The sequence below is a fragment of the Phascolarctos cinereus genome, unplaced genomic scaffold, assembly GCF_003287225.1.
Source record: "Phascolarctos cinereus isolate Bilbo 61053 unplaced genomic scaffold, phaCin_HiC Scaffold_5;HRSCAF=322, whole genome shotgun sequence".
NCBI classification, from domain to species: domain Eukaryota; kingdom Metazoa; phylum Chordata; class Mammalia; order Diprotodontia; family Phascolarctidae; genus Phascolarctos; species Phascolarctos cinereus.
The window spans coordinates 405,262,677-405,287,493 of record NW_027555958.1 but is presented as its reverse complement, the minus strand read 5'-3'; the positions used below and the strand labels follow the sequence as shown (position 1 = coordinate 405,287,493).

The window sequence follows — 24,817 nt, the reverse complement described above, 5'->3', positions numbered from 1 at the left end:
CCTTTAGGGACCTATTGGAACAGACCAAAATTGCCCATGGGTCTTTCAACACACCCTTGACCAAAGATCCAGGAACTCAACTAAAAGAGATAGGAGCTCAGAAATTCAGGAGATCATGATGCACCCTAGCTGGACTGCCAAATCAAATCCAGACTGGATACATGGGGTCCTGTGCTAGTACCAGGTACCCATGGTTGAAAACAAAGGAGGGCCAGGCAGAGGTCTTCAGATTCCATTTCTGACATCAGATATGTCAACCTGAAATAAAGAGGACTACCAAAGTAGCAACAACAACGGTCTTAACAGAGGTAAGGTAATTGCAATTCAGGACACCACACAGCACCAGAGTGTAGGAGTGCCCACAAGGGGCAGAAGAGGCAGGGTTTAAATACAGTTCAGCAGGAAGGAGTGCTTGGGAGGGGCAGCAACAAGGAGGGTTAAGTTGTATTATATATTGTTATTATATATATTATATAGCAAAGGCTGGGATGGCTAGGGAGTGGTAATATCCAGTCATAATAATGGGCTCCAGGTGCAACCAGTTGTTTTTGTTGTTGTTGTTGTTGTTGTTGTTTTTTAACTGGTTTGGACCATTCTCAGGCAGTTTGCAGCTCTGGGGTTTGGGCAAGGTCAGCTCATAGCTAGCTGCATTCAATAATGTCTTTTAGAATCTAAGTAGTTCCAAGAGTTTCCTGTGCAAACACCATGGCCTCTTTAACTTCCAGCCTAACATATCCTTTTTTTCCTCATTGGAATAATTTTTTTCTTTGTTTCTTTAGGACTTCTTTCATGTCGTGGTATGCTGTCACCTCTTCCCTGAACCCTTCCTCTTTTTTTCCAGCTGTTAGTAATCTCTCCCTTGTCTGAACTGAGGGCACTTTGTTTATCCTGTCTCATAAAGATGTCATATTTTATTTGCATTACTTTCATTTGTAATGCAAATTTGTAAATGCCTTATCATCCCTGGAAGATTCATTCACATTGCATGAAGGCAACGAATGTGTCTTGATCATTTTTTAAAATCTCCCCAGTGCATAGCAAAGTGCCTGGCACATAAGAACTCAATAAATGTTTATTGAATGAATAGTGTACTGGTCTTTCCTATGTGTATCAAACACTTACAAAGTGCTCTCACATTTAGCCAGACAACTAGCATTTATTAAGCCCTTAATTGTGTGCCAGGCACTGTGTTAAGCACTGGAGATATAGAGAAGGGAAAAAAAGTCATCAGTCCAATTACATTCGGCCTAGCTCCCTTTTTATAAGATATTCTAGGCTTACAAAGAACTTTCCTTGCAACTGTGAGATAGACATTGTTGATATTATCCTCATTTTATAAATGGAGAATGGCCATTCAGACAGTTCAAGTAAATTGCTTACACCAAACACCTAGTTGTGGCCTCAAGTTCATGTACTATGGGAGTCAGCTGAAGGAGCAGGGCATGTTTAGCTTGAAGAACAGAAGATTTAGGAAAGCGAACACAGCTGTCTCCAAACATTCAAAGGGCTCTCTTGTAGTTACACTTGGCCCCACAGGTCAAAATTAGTAGCAGTAGGAGGAAATTACAAAGAGACTAATCTGGGCTCAGTATAAGGGGAAAAAACTCTAAATAGCTGAGTTCTCTCCATGTGGAAAGGGCTACTGCCAGAGGCAGTGTGTGGTCCCCTTGTTAGGGATCTTCAAGTAAAACTGGATGGCCATTTCCCAGGTAGTCTACAGAGGCGATCCTGGTTCAGAGATGGGTTGAACTAGCCAACTGTGTCGTTCGATGATTCTCTGAAGTGTGAGCAATGGAACCGGAACCTAAGGCTTCTGCTTCCAAGTCCACTAGACACTAAAACGTGCATCTTCTCTTCTGAATCTCACACAACCCTGATATCACACACATGCAAAACTCTGACTTGCTTTTATTGTTATTTTTTTCAGCAAATTACACAAAATGACACCCTTTATGTAAACAGTAATTAGCTGAGGCTCAGAGACTTCCAGAATGAAGTATCATCCTAGAGGCAAAGGAATGGGTGTGGCTGGTATTGTCTGTCGAGTATCACTGTTGAGTTTTTCTTCCAGTTCAGAGTTTCCTGAAGAAAACAGCTTATTCAAATGAAATGATGCATGCAAAGTGCTTTGTAAATTGTCAAGCACCTTATAAATGTTGGCAGTCACTATTCTTATTCTTATTCTTATTATTGTTATTATTATCCCAGATGAACTTAAGCCCTAGAGGGCCAGAGAGTACACTTGTCTCAATACTTGATATTTTGTGTTTGGATTTTAGATTCTTGCTTCCTTGTTTGATGACTTCCTCGACCTTGATGACCACTGGTTTCTCATCTTTGCGGTAGGAGGGGTGAAGGGGTCGGCACTGGGTGGAGAAGGTACTGGGGGATTCTTGTGAGTGTTTGCACAAAGGAGGTGGTTGTTCTGCCACGGACTATCTGACAACATAGAATTTAATATTTTTATGGTTTCAACAAAAGGTATTGAGACACCCACTTATGCTTCAGGGATGAATAATGGTCATGGTGTCCAGCATAAAAGAAGCTGAGTACTCTCACTTTCTTTAAAATAATTCCCATCCATCCACACCTGGCCCCAACTTCTTTCCACAGACTAGCAGACCAGGAAGATTTCATTTCTTATAGGAACCGGGTCCAATGGTGAGGTGGAAGTAGTAGAGGGAACTTATACAAAGAGGGATTATTCTTCTCAATTTTGACACCAATTGGCACGTGTCAGCCTGGAGGGATGAACCAGAAGGAAACTGCTTCTGGTTCTTGTGGCAAACTCACTACCTCTTTCTATTAGTCTCAAACCAGTGGTGATGAAATCGAGAGGCAGAAAGCCAAGGAACCTTTGGACAGCCTGGAGTACATTCTATTGTGTAAGAGAATACAGGAATCCCTAGGGTTGTGCCTGGCCTTGTCCACCCTGGAAGACATGGAAGCCCTGACAGAAACTCACTGGCAAATGATAGCTACTCAGGATATGAAAAGAGGAGGATCTCTCCATTTGGAACTACAGCCTTCGGTGTTTAAGGAAGGTAAAGTCATTAGTCTCTGTGCTTGGGAGCCACAGTCAGGTGAGAAAGAGGGAGTCATGCCACAGTATTGGAATCATCTGAAACCTCTTGTGAACTAAGACATTAATGTGGTTTTCTGAATCAGCTCCAAATCCTCACATTCTTTCTTTCAGTGGCCCTTTGCCCTTTATCTGTAATTATTTTTGTAGGTTCCTGAGGAGCAGAGGCTTCAATTCCAGCAGGTCTCTGGACTCTGTCCCTTACTTCTAACTTGGATGAGAGGCCCTTGTGGGCCCACATGTATCATGATGCATGATACCATTCCAACGTGGTATCATGTTTAAATAAAACACATACATATACAGATATGTATATGTAATGCATTTTAATGGAAAATTTTCACCAGGCCAACATCAGTCAACTTTTGGGCTCATTATTGGTAAGCAATTTGTCCCCCGAATCCTCTCCTCCTTTGACAGACACAGGGAAAATGAACTTTGAAGAGCTGTGCAGGAAGAACCCAAAGCTGGCCATAGAAAGAATAAGTGAAGACTTTAGGAAGTATTATGAAAAGAAACCCATAATTTCAGGTGAGTGTATATACTCCAGGAAATAAGGCTTAAATCCTGAGGGAGGAGAAAGGGAGTACCAAACTCAAAGGAAGTCAGCTTATGGTGGAGCTATGTTTTGTTTCAGAGGACCATTGGATGGAGGCAATGGCTTTAGGGAAAGATACCCTGTCTTCCCTACTCTGCACCTACCTAGAGTAGTCATCATGGACATAAGGTCTTCTATGGATTTAAATATACTTTAATTAATTGAGAATTGTGATTATAATAAGTTGGCCACCAAATCTGTGGACTGTGAAATTCTATCCATCTTGATCTTGAAGCCGGGGATGTCAGTCTTCCTTTTCCCTATGCAAATAGGGATAGAGAAAAAGATAGATAGAAGTGGTCCAAGTTAAAAATTGCTTTCTGTATTGCTTGTTTCCATATTCCTTTGTGACTATAGGTAGACCTCTTCTCCATTGGAGATTTCTTGTTCTTTGGTGATGATGCCATGGTGCCATGCCTCTCCCATCATCTCTCACTCCTGTCCTCTTCAGTCCTCGTCATTCTCCTTTTGATAAACCTTAACTTAGTCAATTTCACCCAACCATTCTTGTATAAATATAGGATTTCTCAAATTTCAAAATCCTATAACACTTGTATTTTCCCTTTAGGAAAGCCAGTGGGAACAGCTAAGAAATCACCCTCTCATCTTCAATTTCCAAGTGCCTTAGCCTTCCTCAAGAAGGGAAGCTATGCTTTAAGGAAACCCTCACTAAGACCCAGGTAAGTAATAGAGTTGCTGCACATACTCTACCTCTGCAGGCCTGACCTCTCTGAATTCCACTTCTGTATGATCTTTCTATGATCTGACACCAACAAATTCAGTGTGTCTGATGCCAGTACTTCCACTGATAGATCTGATCCTTCCATTTATTTTTCTAAGCTGTTTACTTCTGTATGTATTAATGGTGTCACCATTCTCCTAGTCAGACTCAAAGCCTCAGAATCCTTTCTGATGCTTCCACTTTCACTGGCCCCTCACATCCTGTAAGTCACCTGGATTCTTGCTTTGATAGTGTCTATTAATTACGTCCCTTCCCCTTGTTTCCACACTAATCCAGGCCCTTACTACTCCTCATCTGGAGAACTGCAGTAGTCTTCTAACTAGTCACCTTTCCTGAAGTCACTCTTCCCTTGAATCTATCAGGGAATCATAGAATTATGAAAGAGTAGATGTGGAAGGGGACAAAGAAGCGATGTGATCCAGGAGATCACCATAATCCTCTGCTTAAAGATGACTCCCTCCTCCAGTAATGGGGAATTGTCTACTTTCTATGACAATCCATTCCATTTTTGAAGCATTCCATTCTTCAGAAGATCCAGAAGACGAATTTACCACATTGTCCTGACCAGGACAGAGGGCAGAAGAGTTCTAATAACACCCATTGTTGTCTCTGTATACTCAGAGCCTGTTACAGTGCCTGACATAGAGAGAGTGCTGAATGAGGGCTTGCTAAATGGGTTAATTCATTTTGGACACTACATAATTATGATATGATATATAGAGCTTTAAGGTTTATGAAATACTTTATTTACACTACGTTATTTATCCTCACAACAGCCCTGGGAGACAAGTACTCCAGAGATTATCTTCATTTTACAGGTGAGGAAACTGAAACTCAAGTTAAATGACAAGCTGACGGTCATGCTATTAGTAGGTGGTAGAAGCAGAATTTGCACCCAAAGATCAAATGAGATAACAATTGCAGAACACTTAACACAGTGCCTAGCACTTATTAAGTGCTACATAAATGTTAGCTATTATTATTACCAGGAGAACGAGAAGAAGAAGAAAAGAAGATTAGAAGAAGTAGTAATGTAATCGTCATAGTAGTAGTCATAATCATATCATTCAGAACCTGAGGGTTCAGATAATCTCTTTAGTAAAAACATATTCAAGTGCTTCCAGGTAAAACTAGTCCCTAAGAGCAGCAGTGGATAGAGCGCCAGTCCTGGAGTCCAGAAGACTCATCTTTCTGAGTTCAAATCTGGCCTCAGACACTTAGTAGTTGTGTGACCCTGGGCAAGTCACTTAACCCTGTTTGCCTCAGTTTTCTCATTTGTAAAATGAACGGGGAAGGAAATGGCAAACCACTCCAGTATCTCTGTCAAGAAAACCCCAGTGGGGTCATGAAGAGTCAAACATGACTGAAACAACTAAACAGTAGCAACAATAACAAAAAAAAAACAGTCAAAAAGCAGTTCAGAGGAAGACAAAAGCAGATGAAAAGCCACAGGCAAGAAGATTACAAGAAATGAGCAAGCAAGTTCTCTGGGGTCCCAAGAAGAACTTCCTGTGAGAGTCCTAGAGTTTATTTTACATCCTCCTTCCCAAAGGTCTCACATGCAGGTTGCAGATCGATCCACTTGGAAGCAAAGTTAATTCGACCTGTCCCAGATGTACTGCATGACGTTATGGCTCACAACAGTTTCAGTTGGCTTTACAGTATCCTGGAGAGTTAACCCAAAGTCTTCTCAGTTCCACAAGTATCCCAGCTCCCAATGCCATGTCTTTCCAACTCCAAGTCCAATACTCTTTCCACCTTACTATGATCACATGAGCCTTTTTGACTGCCATTTTACATTATTTGCAATACACAAACAGTTACAGGTCTTTTCCACACAAACTGCCATCTAAATTATTTTCTAACCTTCCTCCCTTGTGCAGTTGATTTTTTTTTCAATCCAAGTGCAGGTCTTTGCATTTACCTACTGTATATGTAACGCCCTATTCCCTACCCTATCCTAAACCGCTACACACACAACTTGTTTCATTACATTTTCTATGGAAGTCTTACTCTGATACATTATTGTGTCTACAACACAAGGTGTCCCAAGTCTACACCAACAGAGAACAAGTTTCATAAGGTACTACTAAGTTGGAAAGATTTCTAATATGGACCAAGTGACAAACTGCATGTCTCCTCCTGCCTGTCTCAGTCTGTCTTTGTCATCTTTGCTAGACTGCCATCCATCTCCTACCCCCTAATCTCTCCTGGCTCTCTCTTGAACCCCTTTCTTTCTCTATACCTACTCTCTTAAGTGATATCCTCCCCCATGGATTCAACTATAATAGCTACACAAATGATTTCCAAATCTGCATTTTAGCCACATCTCTTTCTTAAATTCTAGTGTTGTATCAATGACCTGCTGGATGTCTCTAAGGCATTTCCCACTCAACGTGTCCAAAACAGAACTTTATCTCCTATTAAATGAGCTTCTTCTATCAACTTCCTGATTTGTTGAAGGTGCCATCATTCTTCCAGTCAACTAAGTTTGAATCTTCAGAGTAATCCTTGACTCTTTCTTCTTGTTTATTCCCTCTGTCTAGCCAGTTTCAAGTTTTGTTAATTTTCTCTTCATAAAATCTTTCAGATTTATAGCTTTGCCCTCACTCCCAATGACCACCACCCTAATTCAGGCACTCATCACTTGTCATCTGTTACTATCGCAATAGCCTCCTACTCAGAGTTTCTTCTCTCTAAGACATCCTTCACATGGCTGACAAAATAAAGTTATCTTCTATTTATTTATGTACTTATAGCTTTGTGCCCTCTATAGAGTGAAAGCCTTTTGAGAGACCATTTTATTTCATTTTTTTCTATCATATCCACAGTGCTGGGTGTAGTGCATTACACATGGCATGCATTCAATATATGCTTGTTGAAGTTAATGAAATTGTCCCCTAAGAACCAGCTTTGCTATGTTCAAAGAAGCTTGTAACTAGAAGTTTGATCATCAGGTTATGGATTTTCTTAATCACAGCAACTCACGAATGTCGTCTATTAAAGCACAGAAAAGTTGTGTCTATACAGATAAAATTATGGATTTTTTTTAAGTAATAAGAAAAATGTCATCATCTTAGCACTCTCCCATCATTTTAGCCTGTGGACATATGTTTGGATCTTGATTCTATAATCCACGTTAGCAATCCTTCTTTGTGTCACCTGCAAACTTGAGAGCCACGCCATTGGTGTTTTCACCTAAGTCATTGATAACAATGACGAACCTAACAGGGCCAAGGAGACAACCTTGAAGAATACTGTTAGACAGAAGCCATATGAAAAATGCTTCAAATCAGTGATAATGAGAAAAATAAATTAATAGAACTCCAAGGTTTTACCTCACCTCTATCTGACTGGCAAAGACAAATGATAAAAAAAAAAGTTGGAGAAGCTGCAAGAGATAGGTGCACTAATACACTATTTTGGTGATGTGAACTGTTTCAAATATTTTAGAAAACAATTTGGAATTATACTTAGAAATGTCACTAAACTGAACATACCCTTTGACCTAGAATGCTACTCCTAAGCATAATCTCCTTATAGGAAAGAGGTCAAAGACAGATGGAAAAGTTTCTCATGCACAAAAATATCTATCGTAATACTGTAGTAACAAAGAACTAGAAGGAAAATGGGACCCAATGATTGTGAAACAATTGAACAAATTGTAGTGCATGGACATAATGTAATATTACTCTTTTATAAGAAACGACAGATATAAAGAATTCTGAGAAACTTGGGAAGACTTATATGAATTGATGCACAATAAAGTATGCAAACTTAGTAAAACAATTTAGACAGCAACCACAATGATGTAAAAGAAAAACAACAATGGATGACTTCAAAATTCTGATTAACAAAATGATTGATTATGACTTCAGTAAAGTGACAGTGAAGCATGCTTCCCACCTCTCACTAGGGAGGTATGAGACTAGGGATGTTATAAGTCATATATTACCAGACACACTTATTTGTTTTCATTTATTGTAATTGTTACAATTTGGGGGGGGGGAATTTTTTTGGAAGTGACAGTGATATTAGAAAAATGGCATTGATAGACCTCTTAGGGAAAGGGAAAAAAAAAAACACTGTTAGACATCTTCTCCAGTTAATACTGATTCTCTAATCAAACACTTAGCATTTTCTCATTCTACCGCTCTGAATTCTCTTTAACTGCATGATCAACCAGCCCACAATTCTCCTTCCCTCTTATCCATGAAGATGCAGTGAGAGACTTTGTCACATATCATTCTTGAAATCCAAGTAGACTATACCATGTCAATGGTGTTTGATCTAGTAGTCCAATAAGGTCATTTAAAAAAGGAAACTAAGTAGTTGTATGCTTGTAAATATTTAACAACTAGCTCTCTATGTCTAATACATTTTTCAGTTTAATCTGATTTATTAACGTTTTCTCTATCACTTAAGTCTAAACTATCAACAAAACAAGAAGTCAAGCTCTGATTGGTAGTATTTGCTGATTTCTGAAGTGTAAATGTTCACACTGAAAATTTCATAATTGGCTCCCAGTAGAATGTATGAGCTGTCTTAAGTACACTCCTAAAATTAGGTTAATCTGGCATGCCTTTGGAGGTGGAGCCAAGATGGCTAAGAAAAGGCCAGGACTTGCTTGAGCTGTCCCATATACCCCTCCAAATAACTTTAAATAATGCCTCAAAACAAATTCTAGAGTGGCAGAACCCACGAAAGGAAGGAGTGAAACAATTTTCTAGTACAAGACAACTAAGGTCTGCAGGAAAGATCTGTTGCACCAGGGTGAGAGTGGAGTACAGTCTAGCACAGGCCATGCCAGTGCAGACCTTGGGAGTAACTGACTCAGTGACAGTAGTGGCAGTTTCCAGACTTCTCAACCAATAGAGAGTGAGGGTTTCAGACAACTGGTCAGAAGGAGTTTACAGGGCTCCCCTTTCTGGCACCAGGGGCAGACCTCTGTTGAATTGCTCATACATACTTGAATCTGGATCGCAATCCTGGGTATCAGTCCCAGGGCAAGAAGGAGCACTAGCACACCAGAGCTTGTGGCTGCATGGGAATAGGGACCCTGGTCACAGTTCCAGGGCTGAAAAGAGTACTAGTGGTTGCTCACAGACCAGTGCACAATACAGGAGAGTAGTAAACATACCTCTCCCTAGATTATACTACCTTGAAAGAACCCAAAACTTACAGGTCCCCAGAATTACCTCTGAAAACAGCGGCACAAAAAACCTGAAGCTTGGGACACTGCCCCCTTCACTTTGGAAGCAGAGCCCCACATTAGTAAGAGTTAAAAGTCAAGAAATAGGCTGAAAAAATGAGCAAAAAGCAGAAAAAGATCCTGACTATAGAAAGTTAGTATGCTGACAGAGAAGATCAAAACACAAACTCAGAAGAAGACAACACAGTCAAAACTCCTACATCGAAAGCCTAATATATATATATATATATATGAATTGGCCCCAGGCCATGGAAGAGCTCAAAAAGGATTTTCAAAATCAAGTAAGAGAGATGGGGGGAAATTAGAAGGAGAAATGAGAGTGATGCAAGAAAATCATGAAAAAAAGAGTCAATAGCTTGATAAAAGAGACACAAAAAATACTGAAGAAAAGAACACCTTAAGAAAAAAAAAAAGAATAAGCCAAATGGTAAAAGAGGTGCAAAAGTCTAATGAAGATAAGAATGCCTTAAAAAGCAGAACTGGCCAAATAGAAAAAGAGATACAAAAATCCACTGAAGAAAAGAACTCCTTAAAAAGTAGAATTGACCAAATGGAAAAGGAGGTACAAAAACTCACTGAAGAAAATAAATAATTCCTTAAAATTTAGAATCAAGCAAGTGGAAGCCAATGACTTTATGATACATCAAGAATGAAAAAATAAAAGAAAATGTGAAATATTTCATTTGAAAAACAACTGACCTAGAAAATAGATTGATAAGAGATAATTTAAGAATTATTGGACTACCTAACAGCTATGATCTATAAAAGTGCCTAGACATCATATTGCAAGAAATTGTCCCGGAAAACTGCCCCAATAGTTTAGAGCCAGAGGGTAAAATAGAAATTGAAAGAATCCACTGATCACTTCCTGAAAGAGATCCCAAAATGAAAACTCTCAGGAATATTATAGCCAAACTCCAGAGTTCCCCGGTCAAGGAGAAAATATTGCAAGCAGCCAAAAAGAAACAATTCCAATATCGTGGAGCCACAATTAGGATCACAAAAGATTTAGCAGCTTCCACATTAAAGGATCAGAGGTCTTGGAATATAATATTCTGGAGGTCAAAAGAGCTAGGATCACAACCAAGAATCACCCAGCAGAACTGAGTATAGTCTTCCAGGGGGGAAAAAATGGACATTCTATGAAATAGAGGACTTTTGAGCATTCCTGATGAAAATACCAGAGCTTAACAGAAAATTTGACTTTCAAATATAAGACTCAAGAAAAGCATAAAAAGGTAAACAAGAAAGAGAAATCATAAGGGATTCAATAAGGTTAACCTGTTTATATTCCTACATGGGAAAAATGATACTTGTAATTCCTAAAAACTTTCTCATTATTAAGGCAGTTATAAGGAGTATGCATAGATAGAAAGCACAGGTGTAAGTTGAATATGATGAGATGATTGTCTGAAAAAATAAAATTAAGGGATGAGAAAGAAGAATGCACTAGGAGAAAGGGAAGGGAGAGGTAGAATGGGGTTAATTATCTGACATAAAAGAGGCCTGAAAGAGATTTACAGTGGAGAGGAAGATGGGGAAGGGGGGGGGGCAGAGTGCATGAACCTTACTTTCATTGGAATTGGCTCAAAATGGGAATAATATGTATACTCAGTTGGGTATAGAAATCCATCTTACCTTACAGGAAAGTAGGAGGAGACAGGGACAGGGAAGAGTGGGGCAGGGTGGGGGGCTGATAGAAGGGAGGGTGGAGAAAGTAAAAGCCAGAAGCAAAACACTTTGGAGAATGGATGGGGTGAAATTTAGAAAGAGAGTATGATAAACGGGAAAAGAGGATAGAGGGAAATACATAGTTGGTAATCATTACTGGGGGGAAACATTTACAGCAAGTTTGTCTGATAAAGACCTCATTTCTCAAGATATAGAGAACTGAGTAAAGTTTATAGAAATAAGAGTCAATTGATAAGTGGTCAAAGGGTATGAATGAGAAGCTTTCAGACAAAGTAATCAAAGCTATCTATAGTCATATGAAAAAAAAATGTTATAAATCACTATTGATCAGAGAAATCCAAATTAAAACAACTCTGAGCTACCATCACACACCTATGAGATTGGCTGATATGACAGGAAAGGAAAATGATAAATGTTTATGGGGATGTGAGAAAGTTAAAACACTAATGCACTGTTGATGAAGTTTTATTCAATCATTCTGGAGAACAATTTAGAACTATGCCCAAAGAGCTATAAAACCATGCATACCATTTGACCAAGCAATACCACAACTGGGTCTGTATCCCAAAAAGATAAAAAAAGAAAAGAAAAGAAAAGGGTCTATATGTACAAAAAATATTTATAGCAGCTCTTTTAGTGGTGGCAAAGAATTGGAAATTGAGGGAATATCCATCAACTAGTAAATGGTTGAACAAGTTCTTGTATATGATTATGATGGAATACTATTGTGCTGTAAGAAATGATGAGCAGGATGCTGTCAGAAAAACCTGGAAAGACTTACATGAACTGATTCAAAGTGAAATGAGCAGAACCATAACATAATACACAGTAACAGCAATATTGTATGAGGATCTATTATGAATAATTTAGCTATTCTCAGCAATACAATGATCCAAGACATTCTGAAAGACGTATGATGAAAGGTGCTATCCCCTCCAGAGAAAGAATTGCTGGAATCTGAATACAGATTGAAGATACTTTTTTCTTTATTTTTCTTGGGGTTTTTTTCTCTGTGTTTTCTTTCACAGCATAACTTACATAGAAATGTGTTTTGCATGACCACATATGTAAAACCGATGTCAAATTGCTTACCTTTTCAATGCAGGTGAAGGGAGAGAGAAAGAGAATTTGGAACTCAAAAAATTTTTTGTGGGGGGAAAGAATGTTAAAATTGTTTTTACTTGTAATTGAGAAAAAATATTGTTCTTTTTTTAAAATCTGGCAAGCTCTCTTGGCAAATGCATTTCTTTCTGTTCTAATTGTTCACAAATTCTCCTTTACTAGCCCATTCCTTTTCGTTGTAATGAGGAATTAATATAAAGTTCACTGGTTTATGGAATCTGCTTTTTCAGAATCTGCTTTCTTTCTCCTTCTCAGAAATTAAACATTTTCTCACCTCTGGTCCCACAGGGCCTCCCTCTTCATCCGTGTTTCCTCAGAGGTCACAAATAGCAGTAAAATATACAAGTTATTTCATAGATGATGTGGTAGAATAGGAAGAATCTTAGACTTAGCAGCAAGAACTTATAAGCTCAAAAACTAGGTTTTGAATCCTGTCTCTGACAATCCCCTAGCTGTGTTGACCATGCAGCAAATCACTTAGCTTTTCTGAGCATCAGTTTCTTTCTCTGTAAAAGAAAGGGTAATAATATCTATAGCACTTCGATTTAATTCAATACAATAAATATTCTTTTTTATTAATTATTTTTAGTTTTCAACATTCACTTCCATAAGATTTTGAGTTTTAAATTTTCTCCCCCTTCCTCTCCTCCCATCTCCCCGGGATAGCATGCAATCTGATATAGGCTGCATTCATAGTAAACATATTTTCACATTAGTCATGATGTAAAGAAGAATTAAAACTAATGGGAGGAACCATGAGAAAGAAGAAACAAAACAACAAAAGAAAAGGAGAGCAAATAGTATGCTTCTATCTGCATGCAGACTCCAAAGTTCTTTCTCTGGATTTTCCTTTGTGAGTCTTTTGGAGTTGTCTTAGATCCTTCCATTGCTGAGAAAAGCTGAGCCTATCAAAGTCAGTTGTCACAGAATGTGGCTGTTACTGTGTACAGTATTCTCCTGGTTCTGCTCATTTCACTCAGCATCAGTTCGTATATGTCTTTCCAGGTTTTTTTGAAGTCTGCCTGCTCATCATTTCTTATAGCACAATCGTATTCCATTACATTCATACACCACAACTTGTTCATCCATTCCTCAATTGATGGGCATCCCCTCAATTTCCAGTTCTTGGACACCACAAAAAGAGCTACTATAAATATTTTTGTACATGTGGGTCCTTTTCCTTTTTTTCTGATCTCTTTGGGATACAGCCCTAGAGTGGTATTGCTGGGTCAAAGGAATAAATATTCTTTAAGCACCTATTATGTGCCAGGCACTGTGCTAATCCCTGAGGATACATAACACTTCTTCATGAGATTGTTGTGAAAATCAAATAAGCCGATGCAGGGAAAGCATTTTGAAAAACTTTAAGCACTATATAAATGCCACTTATTATTTAGGCACCCGAGATTGGATTCTTCTGGCCTAGGTGAACCAGCTTAGGGCAGTTAAGTGTTCTTGTTTTGTTTCCTCACTTATCTTGGGTTTTGATTTTCTCATTCATTTTTGTCTCTTTCTTTCCAATCTAAAGATCTTTCTCCTTTAAAGAAGATGTATAATATTTGTATAATACCTGAAGGTTTACAGACCACTTCCCTCATAACAAGTCTGTGGAATAGGCACTCACATTCTTCTCCCCACTCAACAGGGAAGGAAACTGGCACTCGGTAAGGTTGAATGACTTTTTTCTGTTGTCACACAGTCAACAAGCATTTGTTAAACTTTTACCATGTGCCAGACAACTGTGCTAAGCTCTAGGGATACAAAGAGAAGCAAAAATATAGTCCTTACCCTCAAGGAGCTCACATCCTAAAAGGGGAAACATATACAAATAACTATGTGCATACAAGGTATATACAGGGTCAATGGTAGGTTATCTTAGAAAGAAGACACATCATAGCTGAGAATAAAAGACAGGCCTCATAAGGCCAGGTCCAGTTTTCTTTCAAGGAGTTCACAGGTCTAATTAAAACAGAAAGTGAGCAGGTCTGCTTTTTCAATGTCATGGGTGTGTCATTTGCTCTATCTGGGGCCTGAGCAAACAGATGAGCCCTAAGAGGCAAGGGCAACTGTGCTCCTATATTGATTCATTATTGAAGGGAAGAATGTCTACACGTGGAAGCAGCAAAGCCTCTCCACCTTGGTGACATAACAATCTGAGAACTGCCACCATAGGAACCCTAGAATGGCCATTTGAATAGTCTGTTAGCAGTCATTGCATCGTGCTAGTGGTAGTGGAAAGCAGGTCAGGCTCATCTAAGTGAGCATCAGGAGCTTTTCCTTTTTCCAGAAGCACCACTCAAGGAATACAGCAAATTACGACAAGGTCCTAGAAGCCTCTACTCCCTGTGGTCTTGGGTTTCTTACCCTCTACTTCTCCCTTTGTGGGTTTGTGGAGCACCCTGGTATTTCTTCTTGAGAGTTTTGAAGCCCAGCGAATTGTTGCTGTCTACACAGGAACTAAGAAAGTACGAATTACTGGTAGGAGCCCTGTTTCTTTTTGGGTAGAGAGTAGGGGTAATCCAGAAGCATGGTCTGGTCCATAAAGTTCCTGGACTCTATTGACTCAGCTTGTACCTATCTCTGTCCATGGGTAGAAGGAAGGGACAAGCATGTATTAAATATTTACTATGAGTCAGGCACTAGGCTAAGTGCTTTACAGATACGAACTCATTTGATTTGCACAACAACCATGGGAAGTTGGTGCTATTATTATCCCTATTTTACAATTGAGAAAACTGAGGCAGCCAGAGGCTAAGTGATTTGCCCAAGGTCACACCTTAGATCTTCCTAACTCTAAGCCTAGCACTCTCTCTATCATGCCACCTTGATGCCATGGGAACCTGTACTTCTTAAAAAGAAGGAAGTAGTCCTTCACAGGCCTTAAGCACTGGGGCTGTTCCTCCTTTGTTCCCTCTTCCCCAATATAGCCTTTTTTTCCCTCTGTAAGTACTTTCCCTTAGGACTTTTCAAAAGCCTGAGCCCATTAAGAGCTTTTAGCCTTCCTAACACCATTCTCTTTTTGTTTTAAAACAATCCTGGGTTATATGTCCTCACTTCTGCATTTCATTGTGTGTGTTTTTAAAATCTTTACCCCTACCAGCAAATAATCATAAAGACCATTCCACTGAGTTCTGGTGATACCTGTGAAATTTTATTTATAGCTGAGCTTAACATAACAAGTTCATTGGTTTATCTATCACACTCTGTGCATTGTTATATAGATGTTTAAGGCAAGGAGCATAATTTATATTTCTCTTCCTGATGGGAGAGAAAGACAGAGACAGAGTGAAAGACAGAAAGATACAGAGAGAAAAGACAGAGAAAGATAGTGAAAGACAGAGAGAGGAAAAAAAGCAAAAAGAGTGAAAAGACAGAGAAAGAAAAAGAGAAAGAGAGAGAGAAAGAAAAAGAAAGAAAGAAAGAAAGAAAGAAAGAAAGAAAGAAAGAAAGAAAGAAAGAAAGAAAGAAAGAAAGAAAGAAAGAAAGAAAGAAAGGAAGGAAGGAAGGAAGGAAGGAAGGAAGGAAGGAAGGAAGGAAGGAAGGAAGGAAGGAAGGAAGATACCTATCCTTTTTCATGTACTTAATCAGGTTTAGAAGTTTTATCTGAACATTTTTCTCCTTCTCCATGCCATTTTCAGTTTAAAATGTATATTGATCCAATCAGATCTCCAAGGAAATGGCTTCATTCCTATGAGCTTCATTAGATTTAGCCATGCTATTACAGGATTATATGAGGATCATGCCATGAGGATATATATTTGAAGTCATCTAGCTCAACTTGATTATTTTCTAGATGAGGAAATTGAAGGCCAGAGAGAATAAGTGATTTTCTAAGGTCAAAGAGTAGAAGAACCGAGATTCAAACCCAGGTCCTCTGACTCCCAAACCCTGTGCTCTTTCCACAATGCTATGCTTTCATGGCCAAATGCTCTTCATTCTAATGCCTTAATTCATGGTCCAGGAAGCAAAATCCCATTCATTGACATCATTTTAGTTCACTTTAAACATCTTTCTTTCTCTTCTAAAGTCCTCACCTTCAATTCTGTCAGAAAATCTTCCCAAAACATTGCTATTGTACAAGACACTTTCCTACTCAAAAGCTTTGAATGGCTTCCTCTATTTGAGAAATAAAGTCCAAACTTCTTAGCCTGGCACACAGTCCCAAACACTCTGGATTCAGTTTTATGTATCTCCAACCCAAACTAATACTTCTCTAGTCTCATTGATCTCCAAATGGGCATTGCATTTCTGCCTCCATCTTTGCTCTTCTCCTTGCCTGGAATGCCTTTCCTTCCACTCATCTGATCTAAATTTCCCTTATACTCCTCTAGTCAGGCCACATTTGGAGTTCAGTTGGGTTCAGTTCTTTGTGCCAAGTTCCAGGACATAGGTTAACATATGTGTGTACCTCTAGAAGACAGTGATCATGAGCTTCAAAAATTAGTTGAAGGAACTGGGGATTTTTAGCCTGTGGCAGAGATAACTTAAGGTAGATTGTCATTTTCTACAGAAGTAGGAGTAATCAGTGAAATGTGCAAGGGTTCACATTTAAGGGGAAATTTCCTGACAATTAGCTGTCCAAAAGTGGCATGTGCTACATGGGGAGGTATTGGGTTTTCCCATCACTAGAGGTGTTTAAGCAGAGGCTAGATGACCGTCCATTGTTGATACTGTGAGGGGGATTCACATTCTAGCGGGGATTGGGCTAGATGGCCTTTCAAACCCATTACAGCTCTAATATTTCATGTTATCTATTCTTCAAGACCCAGCTCAAGTCCTCACTTCTTCATGAAACTTTATTTGACTGTCCTAATATTCTGTGATCTCTTCCTCTTCCAGACTTCTCTGGCATTATCTGTACCCATTCATTTGGTACTTCATAGATACTATGTTGTATTTTTATTAAAATCTTTTTATGCTTATTTCCTGGTTTCCCCACCTACAAAGAGGCTGAAAGATAGATAGAGAAATAGCTAGAGATAGATACACACATATATGTACATATATAATATTATATATGTATATTTATACATATATATAGTATCTCAAATAAATATGTATTGTATCTCAAACACTTGTATCTTGATGAAATACAGCATGACATAGTATATAAGAACTTTCCTTGGAAGACTGGAAGACCTAGGCTTTAGACCTGCATCTGGCAGGTGCTAGCTATGTGACTCTGGGCAAGACTCTTAAATTTTCTGTGCCTTGGGCTATTCTTGAAATCAATGAGTTACAAATGAGTTGCTACAGCACAGCTATGGTAAAGGACGTTTCCATGTCAGGAGTCCCCTACATGATGAAATCAGAAGTCTAGTCCAAAAAGAAAATCCCCAACACATAGCATAGTGTACTATGTTTTCATGCAGAAGATGCTCAATAAGTATTTGTTACTGATCATAGTCATGATGACAAAGCCATCATACTCCAGATCCACAAGCCCTCTTCCCTTTCTTTTGTCATATCTACCTAAGCTCTACTTATTCTGGCACACCAAATCTCACAAAAGCTAATCCCAGTCCACCCAAATTGGTTTATTCACCAAACATTTTCCTCTTCTCTTGTGATGGTATTAATTCTTGACATTCATTCATGTCCACTTCCTTCTTCCCCATTTTAGACACCACCATCCTTACACCCAACTCCAACCCTAGTCTCACTTCCCTTCATGTTATAAAGAAATGTCATATAAGACACAGAGAATCAGAGAATCCTGGATTTAGAAGGACCTTTCTTTAGAAAAAGCATCTAGATTTATTCTCTACCTTTTGAACTTTATACTTTGAACTCTTGGGTCCTCTTTCACCCCTTCACTCATTCACTATAGTTAACAGAAATGGACTCTTCCTTCAAGATTGCCAATTGTTTTGGGAATTTTTTGTAGTTGCAGTGCAAAAGAAAAACATTTCTTGAAAATTTACCACTTTTACCCCTCCTCCTCCCTGGAGTTCTTACTTGATTGGACCAAACTTAAGAAAGAGGCACAAACACTCAAGTTTTTCCATGAAGAAAATTACAGTTTGTGTTGCTTCTTCCCCCAGAACCTAAATCCATTTTCTAAAGATTCCTCAAGCTGTCCATTCCTGTCTCTACTCCACTGTACCACTAATACAAGGATAACATCATTTGGAACTGAAAGGGATCTTAGACATTAACTCTATTTTTATAGGTAAGGAAAAAGAGGCCCAGAGAAATTGATGTGACTTGCCAAAAGTCACACTGGTAGTAAGTGACTAAGCCAGGATCAGAACCTCAGGCTTTGACTCCAAATGCAATGTGTCCTCTGTCATAACAAAAAACCTATGTCCCCAAAAAACTATTATGTCTGCCACTGCTGCTTTCTTCTTGTCTTGCAGGAGTATCATGGAAATCCTCCAACACCCTGTCCATTTGGATTACTTCAAGGAATTCCTTAGAATAAACCATGCTGAGAATCTACTGAATTTCATCCTTGCCATGCAGAAGGCCAGTAGTGAACCCAATGAAAAATTACAGAAAATTCTCATTGATGCCATCATCAAGACTTTCTTCCATAACAAAATTAATGTTGGTATGAAACCCCAACCCAGCCCCCACCTCATAAGTTTCTCTCCAAATTTCTTCGAATGGGCATGGAGTTCTCCCAATACTTTCCAAATACGGAATTCTGCAAGAAGGGCTTATGATCCAAGTTGTATATCTCTTAATGTCTACAAGTTCACTAAGTCCAGGAAAGGAAAATGTCTGTTGATCACATAGACAGACTATCACCATGTACCACTGGGATAAGGGGCTATGTGTAGGGATTGGGGCATTGAGAGATGAAGTTTGAGAGGAGAGGCAGACAGGAAAGGAAGAGACATGTGGTGAAAACTCAATGAATGTCAAGCAAAGAAACTTTGGTTTAATATGTTGAGTACCATGCTGGCTCTCTTAGACATGTTCCAAAGGTAATTGGGACAGTCTCAGAGAATTCCTTGTCAAGTACAACTTGAGCTATCTCTGAATTTCTTTGTCATAAAAGACTCAACCGTATAAGAAAACTGGTCCCTATTGCCAACAAGGTATTGAGCATATAAAACACCAGAAAGGCAGAGGAAATGCATGCTCACTATTCTGCTATTTTAGCCACTTGCCATTGGTTAATATATTGAAATACTTGGAGACATGCTGACATTGGGGAAGTTTCTTGGATAGCCCAGATAATCTAACTTTCCTGAACCCCAAAGGCTAACTTGATTCTAAATCCCACTCCACAAATAATCAAATTTTCCAAAGGAGAACATAGTTAAATCTAGCCTAATTATCTATAAACAGCAGTCATCACTCTTCCTTCTCCTTAAATATCTCATAAAATGGTAGCATAATACAGCTCAGCTACAACAACCTTGCCTTCCCTAGCTATGATGCTAAGATAGCTCAGCTGCTTCTGGTTCTGCTACTCTTCCTAGTCATGGTACTACTTTTATTCTTTTCTACAGTCTCCTTCCCACACATATAACAAAACTAGCTATGGACCAATATCTCACACTTTACATCAAAATAAGTTCAAAATAGATATATGATTTACATACAAAAGATGATACCATAAGCAAATTAGGAGAGCATGAAATAGTTTACCTGTCAGATCTAGGGATAAAGGAAGAATTTAGGACTAAACAAGGTATAAAGAATATTACTAGATGTAAAATGGATAATTTTGATTATTTTAAATTTTTAATAGTATTTAATTTTTTTCCAATTACATGTAAAGACAATTTTAACATTTTTTTTAAAATTTTGAGTTTCAGATTTTTTTCCCTCCCTCTTGCCCCCTCCTTTCCTAAAAAAGGTAAGAATTTTAAATGTTATATATGTGCATTGATTATATTAAAATAAAAAGGGGTTGCACAAACAAAACCAATGCAGCCAACATTAAACAGAAAGCAAGAAACTGGGGGGAAAGTTTACAGCCAGTATCTCTGATAAAGTCCTCATTACTAAAATAGACAGCTGAGTTAAATTTATAAGAATATATGTCATTCACCAATTGATAAATGGTCAAAGGATATGAATAGGCAGTTTTCAGACAAAGAAATCTATAGTCATATAAAAATATTCTAAATCACTACTAATTAGAGAAATGCCAACTAAAACAACTCTGTGGTACCACCTCACACCTCTGACTAAGATGTCAGAAAAGAAAAATAATAAATGTTGGAGGGGGTGTGGGAAAACTGGGACACTAGTGCACTGTTGGTGGAGCAATTTGGAACTATGCCCAAAGGGCTATAAAACTCTGCATCCTCTTTGATCCAGCAATACCGCTACTAGGTCTGTATTGCAAAGAGATGGAAAAAAAAAAGGGGGGGGTGGAGAACCTATTTGTAGAAAAATATTTATAGCAGCCCTTTTTGTGGTGGCTAAGAATTGGAAACAGAAGGGAATTAGTCAAGGAACAGCTAAACAAGTTGTGGTATATCATTGTGATGGAATATTATTGTGCTATAAGAAATGACAAGCAGGATAATTTCAGAAAAGCCTGGAAAGACTTAAATGCACTAATAAAAAGTGAAGTGAGCAGAACCAGGGAACATTGTATACAGTAAGAACAATATCATACAATGAAGAACTATGAATGACTTAGCTATTCTCAGCAATACCCAAGACGAAACCAAAGGACTCATGATAAAAAATGCTATCCACCTCCAGAGAAATAACTGATGTTGTCTGACTGCAGACTGAAGCATACTATTTTTTCCTTCCTTCCTTCCTTCCACCTTTCCTTCCTTTTTTCCTTCCTTTCACCTTCCTTTCACCTTCCTTCCTTCCTTCCTTCCTTCCTTCCTTCCTTCCTTCCTTTCTTTCTTTCTTTCTTTCTTTCTTTCTTTCTTTCTTTCTTTCTTTCTTTCTCTCTTTCTTTCTCTCTTTCTTTCTTCCTGTCTTCTTTCACAAAACTACTGAAATGGAAATGTTTTACATCATTGCACACGTACAACCCTTATCAGATCGCTTACCATCTCAGGGAGGGGGATAGCAGGGAAGGAAGAATAGAATTTGAAACTTAAAACTTTTTTAAAATGTTAAAAATTTTACATGTAATTGGGGAAAATAAAATACTTAAAAGAAAAAAAAAGAAAAAAGCAGAGTACCCTCTATCAGGACAAGAGTGAAAACAAGAGTAGGTAGAGATTTTTGTGATGTGATGACTGATGCATCTTTCAGATTTAAAATATCACCCATCAATTTCTCATAATGCCTTTTTAATTAATTAATTTGATTATTATTTTTCCAAAAAGCTGGGACAATTTAATTTTTGTCCTGTGCAGTTTTCATTTATGGTTTCTTGAAATAGAGCTCAGAAAAACAGGCTTCTAAAAAGCCCATTGTGTTTCGAATGGAGCTACCTGACTATGCATTTAAACCCAAATCACTTTGGCTTTCACTGAATGGTTAACAATAGCCCCCAGCCCAAAGCTCAGAGGCTCATTGTTTAGGGTTTGATGGCTTAGAATAAGTTTAAATAGCCATTGTTTTCAGTTCTAGCCCCAAACTCTGAGGGTCTTCCCCTCCCAGATTGATACTTTTGTGATGGTAAATAAGGCCATCTTTTATCTCAGTTCTTACCTAGCTCTTAGTCATTGAATGGGCATTGCCTCAGATAAACTGAGACTTGAAAAAGACTTAATTTAGAAAGGCCATTGTCAGTTGTCTTGACTTATGTCTTGCCACTGGACTTTGATGACTCTAGAGGAAAAAATGAGGCTGATAACTTTACACAGCTCTGCCTCACTTAAATCCTATCCATGTGCAAGTCAAAACATCACCCTCAGGATGTTATTGGTCCCCTTCTAGAATCCAGGACAACAACAACGACAACAAATGCTAAGTACTTAGTTGTCCATTTGCAATCAAGAGATAGCCTGAGGTATCCTCTAGGAGACAACATATGTCTCTGAATTGAAGGAATGATAGAAGCAGAAAAGATACACGGTTATCTAGTCAGACTGGTGTGAAGAAGACAGAAAAGGAGAAGGCATATAGTTCCAAAAAGACAGATTTCCAAGAGAGGGAAATTTAGCCGATATTGAATACAGGTGGGTCAGAAAGTCATAAATGGGATACTGGATGGTGAATTGGCTCACCTTGTATGACTACATGGCAGTATATTAGTCAAAGAGATCTCAGTCAGACTTATCTGCTAAGCTGGACGAAACTATATCCTCACACTTAGCTACTGGAGTAGAATTCCCTACCTTAGAGTTCCCTCATACCCTGAGTAAAGCCATTTCAAGTTAAAAAGACTTGAAGAGAGAACATGCAGAATAATAGAAGAGTCCAGGTGTTAGGAAGGTATGACATTTAGAAGGTGTGAGAGACATAATTTCTGGGTAATTAATAATTTTATCAATAATACTAGTACTTTATTAATAAAAAGAATGGTCATTTGGCTGTCTTTCTTGGACCAAAGATGACTCATGATGGTGGGCTCAAAATTTGTAAGAGTCGGTGTTCCTGAGGGCAGCAATCAACAAGGAATTGGGGGGGGGGGAAGGAGAGAATATTACAATGAGAAAGTGGACCCATTTCAATAAGGGACTAGGGGATGTAACTTTTTGTCATTTACTTCTAAATTGCCAGCCCTTGGCCAATCCATTCAAAGAATGTATATCCCCCACCCAAGCCTGAGCAGAACACAATGGGCTGGGAGTTTCACCTTCCATCAAATTTCTGGTAAGGTAGAGAGGGATCTGAACAAGATGGAGAAGAGAGTTAATTCAATGTCATTATCATTAATGTCCTTCAGAGACTGAACTTTGAAATAAAGACTTTAGAAAAAGGGGAAAACTATGGATCTCCCCAGATCATTAGTTATTAATATTCATTTCTCTCAGAGACCTGGAGTCAAGTCCCACCTTGGACACATACTATTCGACATTAGGCAAGTTGCTCAACCTTTTAGTATCTCAAGCATGTAAGATCCTCTAAGTTACAGATGAGTTTCTGATTTCCCTCGGTGGAGAGCTTTTCCCGACTGGTATTTCCTTACATTGATGAAATCACAGGCCCTGATCCTGCCATACCTTTCCCCACCTCAAAAGAAAAAAAAAAAGTCAAAGTGAATGCTAAGGGAATTCAGAGAAAAAAAGTAATTGAACTAGAGTGGAAGTAAAGGTTAGGAAGGTCAAAGGTCAAGGGGGGATGTCTCACATGAGAAAGCAAACCATAGCATTTACCTATGAGAAAAATATGGTGTTTCCTGATTTCCTCCTCTTCCTTTGTATTTTACAGAGGATATCCTACAGTGTACTTCCCCTATCCTCAAAGAAATTTCTCACATGCGCCGTGTTCCTTTAGCAATGTTGATACAGGCCCAGAACCAAGTCCTGAAATATCTAGAAGAAAAATGGTAAGTAGCATGGGCTGAAGAGATGCATTCATATAATATTTGTTGGCTTCATTAAGTCATAAGGTCATAGAATCTATTCCCATTGCCAAGTTATACCTCATTGTCTTATCTCAGGTCCTTCCTTGTCCATTTGTCTTGGTACCAGTCTCTACAGGCATTCCTCAGAGGATTAAAGTGGCCACAGAATGTGCAAACCAGATATTAGATTTCTAGACACTTATCATAGACCTTGAGATAGTTTAGCAAAGATAATAGAACAATCTAGGGTAAAGATAGAGGGCATGTCCTGGTGAATGAATGGCTATATTTATTTATTTATACACACACACACACACACACATACACACATGTGTGGATATGTACGTATAGAGTTTATACCATTAGAATATGCTCACACCCTGAGTGAGGCTATTTCAAAACAAAAAGACTTGAAGAGAGAAGGCACAGGCAGATAAGACATGTCTGAATTAATAAGCATTTATTAAGCACTTTATGACAGACAATGGTGCTAAGTGATATAAATAGGGATACAAATATAAAAGCAAGGTCATCCCTGCCCTCAAGAAATTTCCTAAAAAAGAATCTCTCTCTCTCTGTATATATACTGTGTGTGTGTGTGTGTGTGTGTGTGTGTGTGTGTGTGTGTGTGAGTGGTGGTCAGGTTACAGATATATACGTGTGTGTAGATATAGATATAGATATAGATATAGATATAGATATAGATATAGATATAGATATAGATATAGATAGATATAGATATAATGTGAGTGGTGATCAGGGAGGGATGTTTTAATCAGGGAAATAACAGAGATGGTGGATAGGAGAATTGATTGGTATGTCTTTTTATCAGTGCTGAGGAAAGAGAGTCCTAAGCAGGACACCAAAATAGGAACATAAAGGGAAAATAGTGATCATGAACCCAAGCCACCACATTTGTGCTATCCCACCACATTATCTCCTTGGTGACTCCTTTCCTCTCCTTGACCTGTTAGTGATAC

General features: G+C 38.5%; 1 protein-coding gene across 1 annotated transcript in view; it reads left to right on the top strand.

The window, feature by feature from the left end:
• RGSL1 (regulator of G protein signaling like 1) overlaps nucleotides 1-24,817 on the top strand; it is a 124,231-nt gene that overhangs the window by 57,563 nt on the left and 41,851 nt on the right. The window contains exons 10-15 of the mRNA XM_078155784.1: nucleotides 2,280-2,342; nucleotides 2,810-3,044; nucleotides 3,503-3,613; nucleotides 4,249-4,360; nucleotides 18,808-19,001; nucleotides 23,702-23,819. Of these exons, the coding sequence (XP_078011910.1) occupies nucleotides 2,280-2,342; nucleotides 2,810-3,044; nucleotides 3,503-3,613; nucleotides 4,249-4,360; nucleotides 18,808-19,001; nucleotides 23,702-23,819 (833 nt within the window). The remainder of the gene's footprint in view (nucleotides 1-2,279; nucleotides 2,343-2,809; nucleotides 3,045-3,502; nucleotides 3,614-4,248; nucleotides 4,361-18,807; nucleotides 19,002-23,701; nucleotides 23,820-24,817) is intronic.